General features: G+C 41.5%; 1 protein-coding gene across 1 annotated transcript; it reads left to right on the top strand.

The window, feature by feature from the left end:
• The first annotated feature begins 6,894 nt into the window (after nucleotides 1-6,894).
• Nucleotides 6,895-15,040, top strand: meox1 (mesenchyme homeobox 1). The gene is made up of 3 exons (XM_070927667.1): nucleotides 6,895-7,396; nucleotides 12,063-12,235; nucleotides 14,918-15,040. The coding sequence occupies exons 1-3, from the start codon at nucleotides 6,895-6,897 to the stop codon at nucleotides 15,038-15,040; spliced, it is 798 nt and encodes a 265-aa protein (XP_070783768.1).
• The last annotated feature ends 8,559 nt before the right edge of the window (nucleotides 15,041-23,599 follow it).

Below are 23,599 nucleotides of genomic sequence, written 5' to 3'. Positions count from 1 at the left end.
CAGAAAAAGATTGATGACTAGCATTTTATGGATAAACAACCAGGATTTAAGGTAAAAAAAAGTGTTTCTGTATTGAAAACATGTACATGGAAATTATGAAAGCCACTAATTCAATCACTGTCTGACAGTTTGTCCGTAAGGAGAGGAACTGACTCCTCAGTGAGAGAAGGTTTGGGCATATTTTTAGCTGTTCCAACTGAAAACCACTAGAGAGCAGTCTTCAATTGATTTTCCATGAATGAAGTATGAACTCATGCTGTGGCCCACAGCTGAGTGAGAATGTGGCTGGAACAAAACGCTGATGTTGTTGCCAATGAAATCAGTAGCCTGGTTTCCTCAGACGCAGCCTGGTCCTGCTCATATTATACAGTATGTGGTAATATTGTGGCAACGGGGAAATTAGTTTTTGTGGTGTAGTGTCGGTGAGGTAAAGATTAGCTGTTTTCATTGTTGTAACATGACCCAACATGGAAGCTGGAGACCTATAAAATAAGACAACATGTTTGGGGTCAGTTCACTGAGAATTAGAAGAGTACAAGAAGAACAATTTATTCTTCAAACCACCACATTTTTCTCAGAGTTCATTCTCAATTCAACTATTTCACATATTTTTGTTTCATTTTCAAAGTGAATACCTTCCCAGCTATTGAATAAAAAAACATCTGTAGAAAGATTTAAATGTATTATTTTAGTGGACTATTAACCATTTTTTGGTGAATCAGAACTTTTTAGTGATGCATTCGATTAATTTCATTTTTCTGCTAAGACTGAAAGTGGGGTGAGAAATTGTCTATCAATTGTTTTCATAATTTCCTCTCCACAACAGCTTCTACATGTGGCTCCAATCAATATTTATACATATTAACAATGGATCACATGACCACTTTTATGTGATAGGTGTTGCTTACAGTGATGAACCCACAGAGAATTATCACCCAACTCACTACAGCCTCCAACTTTACTGTTTTGGTTCACTCTCATTGGCTCATTTTCAGCCGTAGGATGCAGCTGTTTTCAGCAAAATCTGACTTGACCAGCACCAAACAGCTGACGGACGAAGTTAGCGGCCAGCTGGTGAACACGGTGGAGCATTTAGCAGCTAAAGAGCCAGATATTGGATTTATATGAATCAGGTGGACACACACTCAACTCCAAATGAATGCTAATGTTGCGCCTTATCTGCTAGATGTGTAAAATCTGCATGATAATATTTCCTGTTGTGTGTAGAACTTGTTTCTACTTCAACCAAGTGGCCTCTCTGCCCTCACATCGAAACACACTGACGTGGTTTAAACTGAACAGCTGACCGACATTGCCTTCCTTAGACCTCCATGCCCTCGCCAGTGTTTACCTTTAAGAATGATCCAAAGCTATCCCAGAAAATCCAAGAATTTCAGAAGGATGTATTGTGGTAATAAACTGGCTTTAACCTGTGAGACAGTCTCTGAAAATCTGACTGTGGAAAAATGGTAAACAACTTCACAATGGGAGACGATGAGAGGCCGAAGCCTTGGAAAGCTATAATATTCCCTCACAATAGCAAGAAACTGTTGCCAACACCTGATTCCAATCATATGTCATCATATGTGATTATTAGCACCTGTGGGTGTCCCCCCTCCCTTCCACCCTCCCACACACACACACACACACATGTTTAAATGCTGTAATACTTGCAGACAATAGGTTTTCAAGAACAATCAGCAGATAGTTTGCAGATTATTCCTAGTATTGGTATAATGTTGAAATAAACATTCTTTCTGTGATGTATCGGTCAGTCAGACATCCAGACATTTTATTCTAATGTCTGAGCCAAGTCTTTGCAACAGAACCATTAGTAAAAAAAATGCTGAGAGCTGCACTGTTGTGGCCAGGCATTACAGTGCTTTAGAGAACGCTCATTATTTGATGCTGTCTTTTTTTTTATTGCAGCAATTTCATTTGCTGCTCTTATGAACTCCTGGGGTTGTTTGTTGTTTTTTAGTCGTCCAACTGACATTTCACATGCAGTGTTGCCACAGACTTGACTGACACCAAGATGCAGAAAAACCGGGCAACACTGTTCACATGATGCAGTGACCCCACCAGCAGTTTCAATATATGGCAGCCCATGCAATTATTTTGTTTCTTAAAGCTAAAAGTAATCTGCATTATCTGCATTTAATTATATTTTGTGGACGTTAAAGGCATTCATGTACATTCCACAGAGACTGGATCCTGTGGCCTTTTAATTATATGGCACATTGACCTGTACGTCATGTGCAAATGTTCACCAGCAGTGATGTTTAGGTAAGTTAAAACGCATAGGTTAAGGTTAATCAACGAAAAGTCTGCTTATGGGGTTTTGATTAGGCAAATATTGGGTGATAACATGTCAGTGACAGTGTGTTTCGCTGCCCCCATGTGGCCTAAAAAAAACAGCTGCTGCAGGTTCAGTTGTGACAGAACAAAATCCCCCTTTTTCATGCAGAGGACGTAAACATCATTCTACTTTTGTGTTGAGAAGTTTTCACAGTCAGAAGCGCTGGCAGCATCCTTCTCTTTTGGCAAAGCAACCTCAAACTCCAATCCATTAGTCATCACTTAGCCAACACAGCTAATGACTTTAGGTAATACTGTTGGCAAACTACAGAATGAACAACACACCATCCATCTCACCCACATCTCTTGGTGCCTGGGGCTGTGTATACAGTCTATTGTGCGTTATAAATTGTTATTGAAACAGGGTTGGCATGAATAATCACTTCCAGCTATTCCTCAGTTTTCCTTGTTGACCTCATGAAAAACAATTTGAGCAGAAAATGATATGGAATATGGTTACTTTAGCTTACAAAAATTGCAAAATATAATTACAAGTTGTGCATGATAGTTTTGTATTTATAATAATACATTCTGTGGCTCAAAAGCTATTTACTTTTCAGAATATGGTTTTACATGCCAAACCTACAATGAGCTCATAAAATATGATGCAATGACTGTAAACTAGGCAGCAATGGTGAAAGGAATCAGTAGTCTTGTTTATTGGCTCCTATCTGTCTGTCAGTGGGGCAGCAGATACTATCTCAGTGCCACTGATAGCTCCACAACTGTGCAGTGAATCCACTTGACGAGAGGCAACAGAGACCCCAGAAGGATCTCACTCACTCCTGGATATTAACTTTTACTTATTATGTTGCATTTAATTAAATAAGCCCTTTGCTTCTCTATCCTCTTCCTTCTTCTTCTTCTTCTTCCCCTTTTCCCGCTCTCTTTTCCCCATCCCTCCCTCCCATATGCATCCCCCGCTCCTCTAGGACAGTAGCAGAGATAGGGGGGCTCCCACAGTCCAGTGAGACCCAGGTGAACGTGGGGTCACGGGGGGTGACGCTGTCAGACACAAGAGACTGATGGAGGGCCCTAATCCTGCCAGTGTCACCAAGATGGATCAGATGAAAACACACACACACACACACACACACGCTTACCACACTCACACATGGTCACACACATTCATGCACAAATATATAAAAATATTAGGAAGCATGTGGACATGCACATGTGACAACAGAGCAACTGTTTAGAAAACGTACACGTGTGCATACGGCGACTCTCTTCCGCTCTTTTTCTTTGTTTCACATTTTCACTTTCTCTCACACACACACACACACACACACACACACACACACACACACAGCCACAGTGCTAGACTGACAGAAACAGGTTGTCGGCAGGGTGAGGGGAGATGTGACTCATGTCCAGCTCATTTATCTGCAATCCCTGGTGTGTATGACTGAGTTAGAGTCCACATACTCCCGGATTTCTCAAACAAACACTCACACGGGTAGTCGAAATGCTTTGTCTCTCTCTCTCTCTCTCTCACACACACACACACACACACACACACACACACTCACACATAACTACTTCTGTGTGAAACATTTTGCAACCTATTGAAAGAGATCTGGTTCTCTCGCTCAAAGCTTTCCTACTTCCCTACCCTGTTTGTGGCACTCAGCCCCAAGCCCATTTATTACTACTGAAAACATAATTCTTTAAAAACAGGTCACAAATATGTCGTTTCATTTTTATAAAATACTCAGTAATTTCCTAAAACAGCTGGGCACTGTAGTTTTTAGCAAACATTACTCAAACAGGAGTAAATAGTGCATTTGTTGGGGACTATTTTCAGCTGCGGATTAATACACATTTTGTGCATTAGTGAGTATTTACAGCAGCAGGACTGTGTATGTGGGATTGAGTCATAATAAACTACAGTGTGTGTTCATGGCAATGAAGGAAGATGTCACCCAGTGCGACTTGTTAGTCAAATCAATTAATTTATGTTTTTTATAGGATTTGTTGACAACATTAAACATTTTCTATTTCAACAGCCTTAAGGCCAAGTCAGTAAAACGTAAAAATAAAATAAATGGAATCACTATGATTTGTGTATTCGCTTGCAGGAAAACTAAATCAGTAATAAAAAAATGTTGTTTCACAAGAGAGGAATGGTTTGCAGAAAGTTATTAGACAGGAGTCGATGGTACAAATACATATTTTGAAATAACTGATGTAGTTATTCAGCACGCTTGTTTCTCTCTTCAATGAAACTCTTAAAAAAATGCAATAATGCACAATCCTGAGAAGAAGATGCCGACTTGTTTGGGATTTTCACTTTCACAGAAATACACACAGGCTAAACCCCCTTCATCTCTGTTTTTGTACACACACACACACACACACACACACTCACTGACGTATATATTTTCACAGCACACACACACACACACACACTCTAATTTATACTGACATACAGATGGCCTCTGCTCCGACCACAAATGTAGTGTAACCCCTGCTCCCTGCGGTGCGGCCAGGGCTCAGACTGCCAGTAAAAGCGAGGGATGCTTCATGGCTCAACAATTCGCTGGGTAAATGGAAAGGGTTTGGTGTGTGACCTCAAACACTCTCCTTTCTGTCTCCCTTTCTCTATCTGACTTTTCGTCCACTCCTAGTTTTCTCCCTAAACCTTAATGTGATTTTTCTCTTGGCCTCTTTTTATGACTTGTGTTACTTTCTTTCTTTCGCCTTCGAGGCATCTTTTTTATTTATTTCTCCCTGTCTCTGACATTTCCCCCCCCCCCTCTCTTTTTCTTGAATGCTTTTGTGGCAACTGAATACAGTGCGTAAAAAGAGGGTCAGAGAATATTGTAGCATTGGAGCAGTAAATTTAGGTACTTTTTAGCCCATTTTTCTTTTTCTCTGTCTTTCTGTCACCAGCAGTGGTACAAAACAAGTTCTCCCTTTCATATTCCCCCTTTCTCCTTCTTTCTTCTCTAATAGCCTCTATCTCTAAATCTTGAAGGAGGTGTGAGCCACCTCCCCTCCTGTCTGAGAGGTCAGGAGCAAAGTGAGGACACACGAGGAGGAAGGCAAACCTCAGCTCACAAATATGAGCAGTATGAAGAAAACTGTACATTTCTGTAAAGTGTGGTTCAGTGGGTTTATTGGGTAACGGATACGCTGAAATTGAGTCCAAATTTTGGTTTAGCCAAAAAGGTTTTAATGGTATTAGAGACATTACTTCATGGGGAAGTGGCTTCTATCGTGACTACCCTGCAGGGATTAAAAATCAGAGATCAGAAAACTGAATAATTCCATCTCTCTTAATCCAAATGTGGTTAATCTACATGTGACTCCTGTCACACACAATTGCTACTGCTGCTTAATATCTCTGACGTAATAAGCAAGAAACACAACACGTACATAAAAAATAGCACAAACCCTCAGTGACAGTGTTCGCTAAGAGAAAATATTAGCTTGTGTTTTTGAAATATGGCTCTGAAATTTCATATTGTGTTTCAACTAAAGTGAGAAAACCTCAAGAGGTGTGAGAGCCTGCATAGCCAATATCAAATCCAGTCCTGCTATCACCTCAGAGTTAAAGAAAGTCCAGCCAGGTGGATTTGGGTGTGTAGCATTAATGTGCGCAGGCACACACACACACACACACACACACACACACACAGTCATAAAAACAGAGAAAGAAAAAAGGACTTTTCAGATTGGAGAGGACAGGCGGGGATCAGGGGTGCAGAGGGAAAGGGTTAGGGTTAACTTTCCTCTAAAGGGTGTCACAAAAAGGAACTAAATTGGGTGTCAGAAAGCGCTAAGGAGCTGAAATAAGTTGGGGTCCCCAGCTCTCATGTGGGTGGGTGCTCGCTTTTTATTTTACAGACAATGTCCCTTTAAAAAGCCCCACGTCTGGAAAGCCCATTAGATGTGCATATAAAATTTCCCCCGTGATTAATAGTTGATGAGGCAGGGTTGGTTGGAGGGTACTACCAACATGTGGCCGGCAGGGCTCCTCCTCTGCAATCTCATGTTACACTCCATAAACTTGCCACTCTTTCCCACCTATACGTTTAAAAAGGAGGAGGGCTCACTTGTCAAGAATGCCTTAGAAGAGTTGTGAAAACAGCCAGCCCGAGAAGGGGAGTCATGCAGTTGCGGATGCAGCTCTCCTGCCGAGCCACAAGCCAGTCAGATCAGTCAGGGAGAGAGGGTGTGTGAGAGCAAGACAGAGGGAAAGTGTGTGAGAGTGTGTCAGGACAAGAGGCTCCAAAGGACGTCACACACGATCCCAGAAAGAGAGAGGGAAACACGCTGTCACAGGAAGGCGTCTATCCTCACGCGTTGTGGGCTGTGGAAGAGTCAGCAGCTTCTGACAGAAGTGAGTATTCCTGCAGTGAGACGATGATGTGCATTTAGTCCGCTGAAGTGGATTTTTTCTCAAGACTGAAAAAGATACAAATTTCCAGTCCTAACTTACTTTCTGAAAGGGGGGTTTCAACTCCTCTACAAGGAGAAGACTTGCAATAAGACGCTGATCAAGATTGTGTGAAGTGTTATTGCATCAGCATGGATCAGCCAGCCAGCAGCTGCATGCGGAGCGCCCACCCCAGCAGCCCAATCTGGGGTTGCATGAGGAACCCTCATTCAGGGGTCCCAGGAGGCAATCTGCAGTCGCCCTACCAGCAGGCCCCTTTCTCCCTCCACCAGAAGCCCGAGTTCCTGGCCTACACAGACTTCACCAGCTCCTGCCTGGTGCCGACTGTGCCGCATGCAGCCTACCCCCGAGACGACAGACTGTACCAAGAGAGCCAGGGGGGTTACCAGAGATCTGACTGGCAGTTCAACCCCTGTGAGACACGGGTGAGAGCGCCCGAGGCCTGCCCGCCCGTCGTCGCCCCTGTAGCAGTAGGTGGTGGTGGTGGTGGAGGGCCTGACCTGGACAGTGTAGGGGGAGACAGGCTGCCAGGGGCCGTGCCCGGGTGCTTGGACGGAGAATACTCACCGCAGAGCGTGGCGTCGGCCGACTCCGACAAGAAGAGCTCCAATAAGAGGAAGAGAGATGTCACAGGTGAGTCAGGGTGCACTGGGGGAGATGGGAGTCAGCTGGGGCGTGTGTTGGTTTAAGGGGAGAGAAGAGCATCCAAAAACAAGTCACAGGAGGCTTAGAAAAGGAAAACATACAGTGATCAAATGCACATTTGGGACGTATTAAAGATGATAGTGGACATTCCTCTTTCTCTGCTGTACACTGGTGTATATGATGGTGGAAATATAAAGAAAAGACGAGGAGGAAGCATGGAAATGTGGCAGGGAAGCAGCACCTCTTGATCTGGCAAAGAATAAAAATGGAAAATTGATAGTAATGCCATGATTTTTCAACATCTGCACACAGGTGTAAAAAAAAACACCATTGTTGCTCCATTTAAAGGTGAGCAAAGGTTGAGTATGTCAAGGTTAAGAATTTCTTCCTTGCCCTGTATCACAGCTGGCAATGACACAAATTGGTCTTAAAGCAGCACTCTCACCAGATTGCTATGTGAAAGGTGAATAGGTGACAAGACTTTTGTGTTCAAGACACACACTTTAAGTGGCAGTTGCATCCTCTTATTGTTCAAAGGCTGAAATGATTAATGGGACATGTGAGCGTTTCATTGCACTGCTGTATCCGTTGGAAACAGACTATTGTTTTATAACAGTATGGCCACATGCAAGACGGCGGAGAGAAATGACATCAGGCTTCTGTGGAGTTTAGTGGTTTAAGGCATCACAGGTGCTTCAGACTGTTTATTATAGAATTAAGTCTCAAAAGTTAATTAGTGAAATATATTAATACACAATCCTACTGTAGTTATTTGTGAATCAGGAAATTGTTGTTAATTTCAGAACTTTTTCACCTAAAACTATTGGGACCATATAAAAATACTTTTCAGCAATTATTTTCACCAGTGAGCCCAAATAAGATGATAATATTCATATTACATGCTATTTCCAGCAGCGCCCTCTGCCAAAAGAACCTTTTGCCTCAAAAGAATGAGTTCATGTGTCTTTACATATGCTCATATATGCTTAGAGTTGTGTTGTAATCATTGGAATAGTATCACTGTATGCTTTTGGATTATGGTGCAATTTATTCCCCCGATCATATTTCACACTTGCTAATAGGAAGCAAAAGTAACTGATATCCATGACGAAGTAATTTCTAAAAGTTTCACACGTACCATTAACAACGAGAGCGACAGACTAAAGAAAATGTTTATATTTAAATTGAATCTAAAGGTGTCAAAGATTTAATGTGCAGAATCTCACCCTGGCAGAATGAAAATAAAGCCACGTCCAACACATCTGGAGCGTTCACATTTCATCTGTGAAAAACCATTTTCTAAACTGAGGAAAATTTCAGCCTGTTGACTTTGTTTCCCTCACAAAGATGATGATTTATGCAATGAGACTGGCATCTGCACTTCTACCCCTAAAGAGAAAAGAAAAAGATTGCAATAAATACCGGACATTTCTACTTCAATTCATTTAACTTTGAAGAAAGTTTCTTGTGCATATTTGAAATGCGATTTGGTTATAGGGAGAAAACTTTGTGGCTCAGTATTTACAAATTTAATGAACTTTAATCCACTTAGAGTGCTAGATGGGTGGAGATAACCACTGCAGATATTGTCATCTAAGTCAAACAGTAGTGTTCAGTGTTCGTCAAGTGCTTCATCGTGATTATCTTTTTTGTCCAAGCGTAACAAACCATATCTAAATATATAGAGCACGAATAATTATTTGGAAAAACTACATGTCTGCAACAGCCTAATTGAAGAGGATGGTGGGGGAGTACAGACGCCCCCTCCCTCCCTTTCTTACCTTATTGTAACCTTCACTCACTACACTGAAAACATGCCAGACCACGTCTGGTAAAATCACTTTGCCTGTGAGCCCACTTTTTACATTCTTATCCATTGACATTTTCCTGTCGTTAAGCCGTAACACAATCTCCCACTGAGTGCATGCAACATGTCTGACCACTACATCAGTTCTTGGTTTCAGAAAAGAGCCATTCAGTCTTGTATTGACGAGCTGGTAGAGCAGCATATATTAGGAAAATGCCCCGAAGGCATTCGCATTACAGACAGAGCTGCTATACAGTCTGCTGGTGTCTGTGTGTATTTATAAAGATATGGAAATGTGGTTTCCAAAACCCTAAACTCCAACTGGTATCTGATACTGACTTTAATCCAAAGTTTGACCAATAATTCTGTCGATAATACAGAACAATTTGTAACAGGGACGTTGGAATAAACAAGCTACTATGAGCAAATCTGACAATATTGTAATGTAATTTGTAATTTCTGAGAAACTGAGGACAAAAACAACAAAACAAATTCTGTTTCATTATAAAATCAGTAACAGTAACACTTTATTTTTTACTATTTATAACACATTACTCTTAATAAATGGTTTATAACACTCTACCATAAATAAAGCAAATACAAAGACTTTTTTAAATTTGGATTATTTTGCGACATGCATTTTTAAGTGTTTATTAATGTATTTATCACTACTTATAGCTCCTTTTATGAAGCAACAGTTAATGAGTGCATTAATAACACAGCTGCATGGTTACACATATGAACAACAACTCACAGTATCTTATAAACCATTTATTAACTGTTTGTACACATCTAAAGATCACTCCGGTGGGTTTAAAAGCGTTAACTAACATCATTTATGTTATCATCCCGTCTATACACAATAATAAACACTTTAAATTATTCTTATATCTGCTTAAAAGTACATTATAAAGTGTTATAGTGTGTCATAAACCATTTATTAATTGATTACTGCTTACAAATGACAAATAAGGAGGTTTAAATGGAGTGCTACCAATAAAACAGCCAAATCCATTGTGAAATCCTGGCTTCAACTTTTACACACACAAATTACATGATCAATCACACATGTCATTTTCGCCTGGGGTTTTTGCTTTAAAACAATCACTAATTTACAACAGCTTTAATTCAGTCCTGATGAAGACAAACTACTTTTGCAGCATCCACACTAAAAAATGCACCAAATGCTGTTTGTCTTTGGGACCCTGCTGGGTGCAGAAGCCTTCTCCGGGCAAGTTTACGGTCTCTGGCTGTGCTGGATATTTATTGGGGGCCTGTTTAGTGAGAACCAGTTTGTGCCCTGCCAGGTGTTCAGTCTAACTAAACCTGCTCGACACAGGACACAGGCCAGGCAGTGCCGGCACGCTCAGGGCAGCGCGTCATTAATGACATTTAAACAACAATAAGAAGGCTTTTTGGCATGACACGTGGGCACTCTAGCACACGCACACATCAGGCGTTTGCTCACATTAGCACGTATGCACAAGCTACACGTGTGCACAAACACACACACACAAACACACACACACACGCCCTGGTCTGCCCAGTCACATCTGGCCCAGGTACCGCAGTCCATTTCACATTCTGGCCCGCTGCTCTGGCAAGCACCGAGCAAAACTCCTCACTTTGACAAATTAGAACCATTTTCTAGAGATTACATCAGCTGCTAGTGTCGCTACCAGTGCACAATTTTAACCCAAAGTCTTTCCCTTTAATACGCAAGAGAGGTTAAATCAACTATAGCTTTCATTAATATTTATCCTGGTAAATGAGGTTTAAAATTCTAACATTTCCTAGAAAATAAGAAGGCAGGAAAATCTATTAATCTTAGCAATAAACTGATCTCGTCTTATGAGAGCTTGGCTAATGAGGCTGTGTTTGTTCACAGTTTTAATACTGAAGCTGATGTCAGTGTAGCTCAAACCACATTCCCTGGTCGACCCTAACAACTGGCCGCACACATTCATAGAGATATCTCAGGCTCTTTTCCTGATGTATTATTTGCTGTCATGTAGAGATGAGTTCATGTGAATCTCCCCCCGAGTGCTCCGGAGGGAAATCTTCTGACACACAAACACACCCACGTAGCGCTCAGACCTGGACACATCCGCACCTTTGTTCTTTTGTTAGAGGCTTTAACGATGTTCCGCTGCATTCCTCTCCTAACTCAGTCCCTCTGTGGCTGGTTTGGTGGCCCCTGCCCTGTGCCGATGTGCTCTCACACACCCCATGAATGAATGTTTAAATGCATGAATTTATACTTAAATGTGCGTATGTTTAAACAGACAAATAAAGGTAGAAAGCAGGCAAAAGTACATGCACCCTCCCAGAAATATACATGCATACTCACTACACACACACACACGCTGCAGGTGAACTGGAGTAACTGGAACTGGACTAGCTCGGGTCAGGGTGGTCTCTTTTAAAAGTGCTGGTTTTGGTGTTTACTATATGAGGGGCCTCTCACTAAAGAGTCTTTGGAGTTGTGGTTTGTTGGTTGGAAAGCTCCTTAAAGTCTATTTAATAGTCAACTAGAGGCTGGTCACAAAATGGCTGGAGAGCTAATTCAATAAGATTAGCTGTGAATAAAATGGGTCTGTTGGTCAAGTGGTAGAATCACAAACTGGATCCCTAAGCTCTTATAGAAAGAATAGAGGAGAACCTGTAAATGTTTTTAATCTTTACATTCTTATGTATATAAAACAAATGTGATGAGAAAAGGATGCAAAAAATATGCACACCTTCCTCTAAAATAATGCTGAGAATATGTTCATTTGTCAGCAAACAGCCTTGAGGAAAGTAGTGGAGACTTTCCATGAAATACATTTCCTTTCTGTTTCTCTCCAGATATCCAGGAGTCCAGTTTTAAGGTGGACTCCAGCTGCAAGGCCCGGAAGGAGCGCACAGCGTTCACCAAGGAGCAGCTGCGAGAGCTGGAAGCTGAGTTCACCCACCATAACTACCTGACCAGGCTCCGCCGCTACGAGATCGCCGTCAACCTGGACCTCACAGAGAGACAGGTACGCCACCTTTCCCTCACATGTGATTCCCAGTAGGGCAGGAAAAATATGATACTAATACTATTATTATTACTACTTCATATTAACCACTTATCTATTCTATTTTTCAAATATCTCAATTATAAAAGAAGTACGTTTTGTTTTTATTCTTATTTCTGCAGAGTCAAAGTAACAATGTGTAAAGTATTTTTGTTTAATACAAGAATCCCATGAGTCAACCCCCCCCCAAAAAATACAAAATCTAGTAGAAGTTTGTGTTACAAATACTAAAAGATATGGAAAGAAATCTGTTAAATATCTTGGAGTTTTTTGGAGTGCAGAATGATCAGCTACCGATGACTTTTCTTCTATTCTTACTGTCAGACTTTTCCGGCAGAAAAATTCCCACATTTTACCAAAACAGAAAAATAAAAAACACCTTAATAACTCAAATTATATAAAATAGAAAGATTTAGCAAACTAAATATATACAACACTTTATATATAAATCCACAGCTTTCTAAATGTTTCTCCTTCCACTATATAATAATAATAATGCATACACATAGTTGCATTTAATTACAATGAACCATTTTTTTCCACACTATTTTTCATCCTGTGGTTCGAGCAGAATGACAAGCACATTTAATGAGTGGGCGGCAGCTCCAGACCTGATGAAATCGGGCGAACATGTGTCGATGCTGCTGGATAAAACCCCAGTCTGCCTGTCAGGCCCAGTGTCCCAGCTCCTCCTAATGAGGCCACGGTGCCACAGTGACCACACATACTGCCGTCTGCTCCCAAATCTATTTCCCAGACCTCTGGAACACACACACACACACACTTACACTTATGTACAGACAGACACACTCACACAGCCAGCTCCCATCTTCACTCAGAGCTCCCACTGCAACTCTTCGGCTTTTTCCAACTCATCCTAGATGCTTTGGCGTTGTGCCGTCCTTTCAATCAGTCACGATGAGCAGGAATACTCGGAGACGAAGAGGCTACAGCACGTGGGAACAGATTCATCTGAATCCCAGAGTTGCTTAGCGGGATGTGCAGAGGTCACTCAGAACATCCTTGAGCTGAGATTCTCAACTGAAAAAAGAAATGAAGCCTCGAGCTGCTACAGTTATCTTAAAATCTGAATTTAGTTTAACACTTAACGACGCTTAAAGTTAACCCGTCGTCGCGGTGAAAACCATGGCTCTCCACAATGTCGACTTCTCATAAACTAAGAAAAAGAGCTCAGTGTCATTGCATTTTGATATAATCCAACAGGTTTTAATTGGTTGTAATTTTTTAATGTGGGGAGGGTCAACAAATCCCATCAAAAGACCAAAACCAGCAGCATCATACTAACAACCTATTAACACCCTGTGTATCAAAGGCTGATATATCCATCAGGGCCATAGAGCTCTAAAAAACTCATAAACCAGTTGATCTGTTGCACTGGGTGACATGTTCCTTCGCAGCTGCTGCTGCTGCACCGAATGTACTAATCCGCACCTGAAAATAGTCCCCAACAAATACACTATTTCCTCCTGTTTGAGTAATGCTTACTGGAAACTACAGCGGGAGGCTGCAAATTACTGAGCCTTTTTTAATATAGGAGTTATAAACTACAGTTCATGCACCTGTTACCGTATTTTATGAGCTATAAAATCTTGAATGAATGTTCTAAATCACAGAATTAACAAATGTTCACCCCTCAGTTGTTTTTTTTGTTTTTTTCCCGGTAATTTTCACGAGTCTCAGGAAGTGTTTGTTATTACTTCTATTCTTGGCCGGACAGTTAAGGCATGACATCACTCTCATTTCAGAACAGTGCAATGACACAGATGAGCACTATCCACACTGCGAGTAAACTCACATCCTGTGTAGGCTGACATCCTGATAGTTGACACTTATGACCTACAGTCTATACGATACTCTCTGCCTGCATTTGCAGAGTTTTTTGAGCCAGAACTGAGCGCTTTGTACTGACAATTCATGCTCCTTGCAAGGCCAACGCAAACCAAGCCAATTTATATACTGCCCTGGGAGATTTGTGGGGGATTATTTGTCTATTTTTCTGCTGACTATGTTGTAAATTTTGCTAAAAATTGCAAAACAGAGAGAAAAACCACAGTGATCCTGTTACAAGTTCAAATTGGGTGAAAGAAAACACTCTGCACTGTGTCTGAGTGTTATCTAGTATAGATACTTGTTTTATCTCCTTATGCTTAAATTGTAGTATTCATTGTTAGTAGGGTTTCAACTAATGATTATTTTCATTTATTGATTATATATGATAATTATTATTTGTCTGACCAACAGTCCTAAACCCAAATATTCAAATTTACTATCATAGTAAACCAGCAAATATTCCGATTTGTTAGGCTAGAACCAGTGGATTTTTGGCATTTTTGCTTAAATATTAATTCATGATTAATACAGTATTAAAATGGTGAAATAGCAGATACAATTTCTGTTGATCCACTAATCAATTAATCTTAAATTATTGCAAAGGGAGAACACCAAGAGGCAATCTGTCTGAGGCTAATAAACTTAACAGTTTTGTCCATGTATGCTGATGACATTGCATAAGACCTTTTGAATGCAATTCTTTATCAAAGTCAAGGACGCACTTTTAAGTTTGGCTCTATCAGCATTACTGCATATTCTGATGTAGCATTTCCTTTATTCCTCTCCCAACAGGTGAAAGTGTGGTTTCAGAACAGGAGGATGAAGTGGAAGAGGGTGAAGGGAGGACAGTCGTCTTCGCCCAACGACCTGGAAAACGACGACATAGACTCCGCTGCCTCGCCCAGCTCTGAATGAACAAAGGGGTCGCCATTATAAAATGGAGATGCAAATAACCTTGTGACACAGAGAGACTGGTGTCAGCTGGACACCAATGCAGCACAATGCAACCTTCACTCATTTCTTTGGAAAGCTGCAGGAACAACTCTAAAGACTTTTTAATTCCCAGGAAGAAATCACTGAGCATCGCCTTTGTTGTTTTCTTTTGTAAATAGTTGATTTATGTCCATAATGAACTGCATTTTGATAAATACTCTGTTCAAGAGGCCATCTCGTGTTGCATTGACAGTGTTTAAATATTAGAGATGATACTTATGGTCATTGTAGATCAGTGACAAAGTCCAGACAGCAGCTTTAAGGCCTGTGATGACATATCAGACCATGATGTGATTGTGTTTGAGTGCATCCCCTTTGGTTCCAGTATTGTAATCATGGCCTTTGACGCTTGACTACAACCACCTGGGAAAACTCAGACTGCACAAGTGTTGCCAAGCCATAAGTGCCTCCGAATCAGATATGTTTTTTTTTTCATTTTGTCAGTTTCTTTTTCCTAGAATATAGAGTTGTTTTTTTTCTGTCAAGCATTTTTTTTTTACTGTTCTTTTTTTATACATGTTGAATGTTATTGATAAAACACAGATGTTGCCTGTTTCTGCAAATAGAATAAATCATCTGCTGCAAAATGGGGAAAATATCTTGATAATTTCTTCCACACGCAACAACTGAATTATGATTGGACAGTAGGGCGATCTGTATTCTTGGCTGATGGTTTTATCACGTGTAGATATTTTGGTCAGACATGACAATTGCTAAGACGTGGGAACAAAATGATAACTGAGGAGAAGTTTGCTTTTGATGTTGGCAGCTGACATGAAAGGTAATAAATCGTGTGTGTGTACTTGCATGTCCCTTTAAGCATGCAAAAGTATTTTAGCCTGGTTCCAGAGATACGACGCTCATATCTCTGATTTGACAGGTCTCGTATTGTGCTCGCTGATCCCTGTTAGGAAAAACAGCCATCCAATCAGAGCTTTGTAGGCGTGATTAAAAATCGTGACGTCTTCTTTCTGTACCAGAACCAGAAAATGGGATTAAAAATAATTTCCCTAAAAACGGAAACAAGAGAGGATGAGACTGAAGCAGCTATACAGCTTGTTGTAAGCAGAAATAACAACTCCTAAATTCCCAGATTTCTTTGATCAACGTGACAAACATTAAAGCTGCACTAATCAATATCTTTATACCTGCGCTACCTGCCCAGCACCAAAAAGCACACAGATAATGTTAGCGACTAGCAGGTGAACGTAGCATAACAGTTAGCAGCTAAAGAGATGGATATTTCCCCTCAGGGGTCAGTGAAGACCAAAACAGAGCTAAAAGGGGGTGAATATTGGACTTACATTCGTCAGGTCACCAGAGACACAAACTCCAAATGAATGCTGGGGTTGCTCTGTGTCTGCTGCATAACAATAATAAGTCAATGATGTGTTTACAGCTTCTTCCGCTTCCCCCAAATGGGAAAAAAAAGTTAATACTTCTTTAAGTTAACTTCCCCTAAGAAGCGCTACCAGAGCTTCTGTGATGGCTGAAATGACCTGACCCGAGCAGGCTGGATACATCACTTGCTTCTGTTTATTAAGGGTAAAATAACAACCCCCTCCAAACAAATATCAGACAAACATGAACATGATGTCAGACTGTGTGCGCACCTCATGGGCATCAGTTACTCTGTCCGGGCTCACGCGCTTCAGTGAAATCTTCCTGTATGGGAGTCGCTGCAACAAAACCTTATCGGGAGGGATTACGCAGCCCTGATGTGTAATATGGGTGTTCAGTGAGAGCCACTGCGACAGAGCAAGCTTTACACAAGGTCCCTTCCGATGATGGCATGATTATCTTCATTAACATCTCACATGGAGGTCGGATATCCCTGAGGTTAGATCGGAATCAGCTCTCATCAACGCCCACCTAGATCCTGTCTATAGCACCGTAATCCTTAAGAATGTTTTCATAGTGGCAAGTGGTCTCCTTCAGACCCAACGCAGATCACTCTGATTGGTCTGAAAGTGACCTGACAGGCACTGACAGAGCTATAAGTAGATTTGTGTGTGCATGTGTGTGTGTGTTTGAATAGGAACATTCATTTATGCACACCATCACTGTCACTCCAGTAAACTCACAAAGGGCCATTAACCTGACAAGGTGGAGTCGGGCTCCAAAAGCTAAAATATTTGGCCCCTGCTCACTATTTTCAACGGAAGCATCTGGATGGGGCCAATTTGATCTCAACCTGAGTGGAACCTAGACAAACCCACGCACGGGGCCCCCAGGACCAGAGGAAAAAAAAGAAAAGAAAAAAAGAAAAAGGCTTGCTGGCTGACCACTTGCGTATGATGGAAAAGGGAAATAATAGGTGGGTATGGGTGAAAAGACGGCTTCTCAAGTACAGGATGTTGTTGTAGCAGGTAGCCAGTCATCCAATTTCCTGCTTCCCAAAGAAAACAAGAGCTTGAGCATAGGAGTCCCCAGACTTACAATGGTGGGCCTATGCTCAGACTCCGGCCAACCAAACAAAGCCTTCAGAGGTTACTGCCCTCTCTGCTGGTCTGCAGGGACTGGAGTTGGCGGGAGGGTGGGATGGTTGTTCCACGCACACACACAGAGTCGGGGTCAAGTGTTACTGTACGTCTGACCTCTTTGGGCCCCTGCTGCAGCTGCTGGGGGTGGAATAACTCCAAGTCGATCGTGTGCCCATTTCCCCCCTCACTCAGCCTCTATTAGGGTCTATTATTGTATTAGTGGTAATAGTAGTCAAAATAAACCATGTCCAATTGTAATGATAGTATTAATATCAGCAGTGTAAACTAATGAAACTGGAATGTTGTTCTTTCACCATAGAGGTTTCTTTTAAAGGCACAGGGGTGGCCAAATTTGTGGATTAGATTTAATTGGTGGTATTGTGATTGTGGGATGTTCAACCATGCCAAAACACCCAAGTAGGAAGAAAATGCAGGTTTCCCTTTCACTTTTCTTACCCCACCAAAAGCTTTGAAAACCTAGTTCTATTTTTTATTGATTTAGGATAAATTGAATTGCTGTGGGAGTACAAGTTGAGGCAACACACTTATCTTACTAAGAATATCCCCCTCCATTGCTGAAACTAAATTGACAGTCGCACAGAATTTAAGGCTGTGGCAGCCACCAAAAATAAGGATGGACACATTCCCAGCAATGTCTTCTGAGCTGTGATTATAAAAGCAGATTCAGCTGTAGGAAACATTCTTGAAATAACTCTTCTTTTGAATACAAGCGTCTCTGTGGGCAAAGAGCAATAAGAAAACATTCGTCAGAGTTTGAAGCAGCCAGTGACTTCACCCTCAGCACTCAACGGGACAATTCTGAAAACAGTCTTTCAACATACAGAAGGTTTTGCCACTAAAAGCACAGATTACCAGAGAATTCAGCCAAAAGCTCGATTTTCAGTGAGCAGGCTCTGAAGCGGACCAAGTCACCAGCACAATGCTAAAAATGTTGCGGTTACATGAGCAGCTGCGCAACACCGTTTCCATTTTCAAAACATTTCCAGTTGTGAATCATTCATCTGGATAAAACAGTATTAATGAAAAATGTGGTATGCCTACAGTTAACCTCAAATATACTGTAGAGAACTATGATTCATCTCCCTATATATAATCCATAGACTATTTCAAAGAAGTGGACGTAGCCGCCGTGACGTGACCCATTTGTAGACCATTTTGAATCCTCGCGTTTGGCATTTTGGCCATCGCCATCTTGTTTTTTTGGAGACAGAAGGGACCACATTTGGACGAGAGGGTGGAGCTGGGGACCTGACACTGCATGGCCACCTATACCGGCAACCTGGCTAACAAAGTTAGCTTGTAAATGAACTCACTGGGAAAAATGAACAGCCGACTCCTTATAGTGTCTGTTAATACAACCGAACGCTGAACAAGACATTTTAAGGTGACCGAAATGTTACAACTAACTTTCATGAACTGAAAACACACTGTGAAAGACAAAAACACGAACACCCAGTGCCATGGATACGCATGCTACACTACGGTTGCCGTGGTTTGTCAATCACAAGCTAGCCACACCCTAAAGCCTACCCTGCTTTATCATCTATTTTACTCTTAATGGGACCATCGTTTACAAAATGAATGAACTTGAAACTTACGTAAATGTTGTTGTTGTCGATTGATGTTTACTGAGCTAATAAATCAAGTGAGGAGTAGCGTCATTTTCTCATAGACTTCTATACAATCTGACTTGATATAATCCTACCAAATGCATCATTAGCAAAAAAGAGGTTACGAGAGTTTGTAAGATTGTAATTTTAGCACGCCACAGTAACTTCATTAGACACTTAGTAACACTCAGAAATGCTATGTGGTACAAGTTATTTGCTGCTGTATTCATTTTTTCAATTAAATATATTTATTACCAAAACTAAGTGCATCAGTTTTACTCTATTGTCACATTCAGAGCTCATCATTCATTCAATCATTAGCTCAAATTGTATTACTTTTATGATATAGAAACCTTAGTTTGTGCAGCTCAAATTTTCAAGTTGTAAGAAGAGAAGTACATTATTTGAACAAAAGATTATTTGATAAAACATATTGTACTTTTCCAAATAAAAAGCTTCTTCAAAGTTTCAGACTCAAAACTCAAAAATGTATTGAAGTAAGCTGCCTTGAAAAGTTGTGTTGTGTCTCGTTTTAAAGAGTGTGGTGACTGAAAAATAGGATCAGAAAGTGAAGAGTTGATACGCTGCAAGTATCATCAGCTTTACTTGATCCATTAATGTCTGAAGCACGAGTTGTGCACCTTCACCTGCTCTCCCACCAACACATTCCACCTCAGTCTGCATTTATTTTGAAAACCCAGCGGTCTGCTTCGGCTCCAGCAGCTCTTGGCGGGAAAGATCTTGATGGATCGCCGGAGGTGTGAAGGTCAGCTCTACAAGAGGCGACCGTAGAAATTAAAGCATGCCCTTCTCTTACTGGGCCCTGCGCTCTTCTGCTCCGTGAGCTCCATCTGCACACTGTTATCGTGTTCTGAGACGGCAGCTCGTTGGTCACATCAAAGACTCTTTCTGCAAAATCCGACAGGCTGATATGGACACTTCTGTGAAAACGTGAGATAGTGAGAGTCAAGATAACATCGTAATGGGATAATAGTGTAGGGGTGTGTGTCTGAAGGGGGGGGGGGGGGCGGGGGGTCTGGTGCGAGTTAATGTGCTTTTAATAATGGACCATAAAATAATATATATTTAAAATAAAAAATGGAATAAAATCCTTTATTTACATTTACATTGATTTGGTGCATTGCTGATGTCTTCGACAGTCTCTTCCGACATGACCTTGGGAATGCTCAGCAGAAAAGCCTTTAGACTCTGCCTCTTGTTAATTCTCATCTTTTTAAATCTGACATTAAGAGTCTGTCACAAACATGTCTGTCTCGCCTTGCCGATGTCTGCAAAAGACCAAAGTAGACTGGGTTTTGTCAGATGAAATGGACCCAGGAGAAAATTAATGTAACAAGACTGTTCTCCTGTCGTCCTGGCCCTCTGCTCTGCCCTCCTCTCTGTGATCCGTGAGCAGTGGACAGACATCCTCTCTTTCTTTTCATCCTTATTGTTATTTTAGGCCACCTGCAAATCTATTCCTCTGTTTTGTGTGTCTGTTTTTCAGCCTCTCGCACATGCAAGACAGAAACCGCCAAACAGCAAGAAAGGGAGGAGGAAATATGCGATCTCTTCCGCACATCCTCCCAAGACGGCCGTTGTGTTGAAGGAGGCATACGTGTGTTTGCGTGTGTGTCATGTCAGAGTGAGCATGTTTGCATGTGTGTGAGCTTGCGTGTCAGTCTGTGTACCTGTGGGGAAGTGAACATGCCTGGCGGGTAAGCCTGTGTGTAGTCAGTCAGAGGTAGTCAGCGCTGGACACTCATGCAGCCCGCCTCTGCTCATCCTTCCCCCCCCAAGCCTCTCGTCTCCGGTGATTAGCGACTCCTGCAGGAGTTATAAATCTTCAATTTCCATTGCACAATCAGTCAAGATGGGCCAAAGTTGAGGAGCTGCACAACCTTAAATTATCTGAGACTTCCTACAAAGGCTCCTTTGGATGTTGCGTTTTAAGCGAAGTGGATACCAGAACCTCAGGCCATGGGACTCTGGTCTATGGCTCCCTCTGGTTGGTACTTCTGACCTGCTGTGTCCTGCCTGGTGTGGAGCCAGGAAATCCAGCAGCAGTTTGACTCTGCAAATCATCACACAGAGGACCACTCAATCATACTGTTTGCTGAGCAAAGTGAACATAGAGGGCCTTGTTCACCAGAAAGCACACAGCATGACAGTTGGAGAGTGAGGCTTCGCTGTCCGGCTCAAAGACGTCAACAAAACCAGCGAAAAACAATCATACATCCAAGTCCACGTTAGTGTTTCTGACACTGTGTGCCACCTGTAGTCTTTTAGAACAGGCTACATATATCAGCATTTTCTGATCTACCACTTCTCAAGTTTGGACAACTAAAACTATTCGGTTAAGTTTAGAGACGGTTTGTCTTCATAGACTGCTGATAGGACACAGGTCTCGGTCTGAGGTCTGAGGTCCTGCAAAAGATGTGTGTGGGCGCTAACAGACACAAATTTGCCGCGTGTGGCGTGAATTAAGGCGTGTCCACGTTAGATGAAAAGGTTTTCACCCAAGTGAAAGGCTGTATGACTCCACTTCATAAACATACAGAGACAATACAAAAACTGGAGACTGGAGGAAATAGAAAGCCCTGGAGTCCCTGGTGAGTCTGAGCTGTCACGTGAACACACACTCCACACAATGGTCATGTTTGTGGATGTATTAAGAAAACTAGTTGCCCCATTCCAAAATGGCACCTAATTAATTTCTATAAAGGTTGCTCACTGTGTGCGCATGCATGTTCGAGACTCAAATTGTGAAAATATAAATGGTGTTTGTGATGCTCAAAAATGTATTCATTGTTTCACAGCCTTTACTTTTGTAATGATTGTAGGCCAGTGCGTGTGTCACATGATCCTGCAATACCAAGAGCTGCCACTACGCCAACATCGTTTCACGAAACCTTTCTATCACGGCCACCCTCATAATAAAGTTCAATAAAGTTCCTTTTGCAGACTTGTTTTACTTGTATTCGGCCAGTTATCTTCATCATTATGAACTTTGTCCTGAGTACTTTTTCAAGACAGGGTATCCATACATCTGAAATGTTCCCAAAAGTTGATAGCGTGTGATGTTTATGTATATGGATTCAGATTTCCCAGGGCTGACTAGCTTCCCAGAACCTGGACTGGGATATTTTGTGAAGGTTAAGTTTCAGGACATTTCAGAACTGCTGCTCACATCAAATTGACATAGAAGGATCATAAACCTGATCTCCAATTTAGTCTTATTTATGTCACAGCATTGCAACAGTCCTTCCTCCTCCCGCATCTCAGGGAAACTGTATAACAGTAAAACATGTCTACAGAAAAACACATCAATCAAATACATCAACAGCTTCTCACTCTCTCTGTTGAACAGTAGACCTTGTCCTCATTGTAAACCAATCCCACATCTAGAACCTCTAACCCTCTGGTGCAACCAGCAAGTCTCTCCATCATACACAAAAGCTCATTCAGCCATTGTGACCAGGTCTCCATTCATCCTCCTACCTCGCAGGTCCCCTGTCCAAACAGCCCCAGCTTGAGGAGCGCTGAGGAAATGGTCCTGGAGGCAATGGCATCAGGCAGCAGAGGAATCGTCCATCAACACAAGGGGTACCAGAGTGCACTGGGATCAGGCTGCTGTCATAAAGGTGTCATGGCATCCAGACAGTCTAACCAAGGGCAACAAAGACACCCATGTCTCTTGACTATAAGGATCCAGTGTGAGTTTAGCTTCTGGAGTCTGGTTTCACAGAAGCATCAGAAGATTAAGGCCACTGGAAAATGCAGATGCAAGACCCAGGCAAGCTTTTCTAAGTGACTGTAAATCAAACAAAATCTCATTTTCAAGCACTTTGATCCAGTTGTGATGATAAGATTGCGCTCATGTAGAACTTACAGTAATCGAAAGTATTGTGACTCCTGACAGTCTCTGTATCTCTCTCTTCATAAATTGTAAAGAGGAAAATAAGAGGACATTAAAGCTGCACTAGTCAATATTTTAATAATAACAATGGATCAAATGACCCTAACCAGACCCCAGATTTGGTGAGGTTTAGTTAGGTCTTACCTATCATGCTATTATATTGTTGCCATGATCTTAAAACTCTCTAAAATTTTAAATAAACTGAACATAATAACAAATAAGCCTAAAACAGAGTTTGTTTGTTACTTTTGTTTCTGAAAGTTCAGACTTAAACTTTGTCTTCATGGGAAGACTATCTATGATACTTTGAAGAGGTTTAGAAATGGCTGCTCTAATGTTACAATATATACTGAACATATGCATGCAGATGCATAATAAGAGGATGTGGGGCTTTTATATTATTTTTGTGATGTAATGATTTTTCGCATTGTTCATGTATTATTTCAGA

Source organism: Enoplosus armatus, chromosome 20 (genome assembly GCF_043641665.1).
Source record: "Enoplosus armatus isolate fEnoArm2 chromosome 20, fEnoArm2.hap1, whole genome shotgun sequence".
NCBI lineage: Eukaryota > Metazoa > Chordata > Actinopteri > Centrarchiformes > Enoplosidae > Enoplosus > Enoplosus armatus.
Note: the sequence above shows the minus strand (reverse complement) of the source record. Positions and strands in the feature narration are given on the sequence as shown.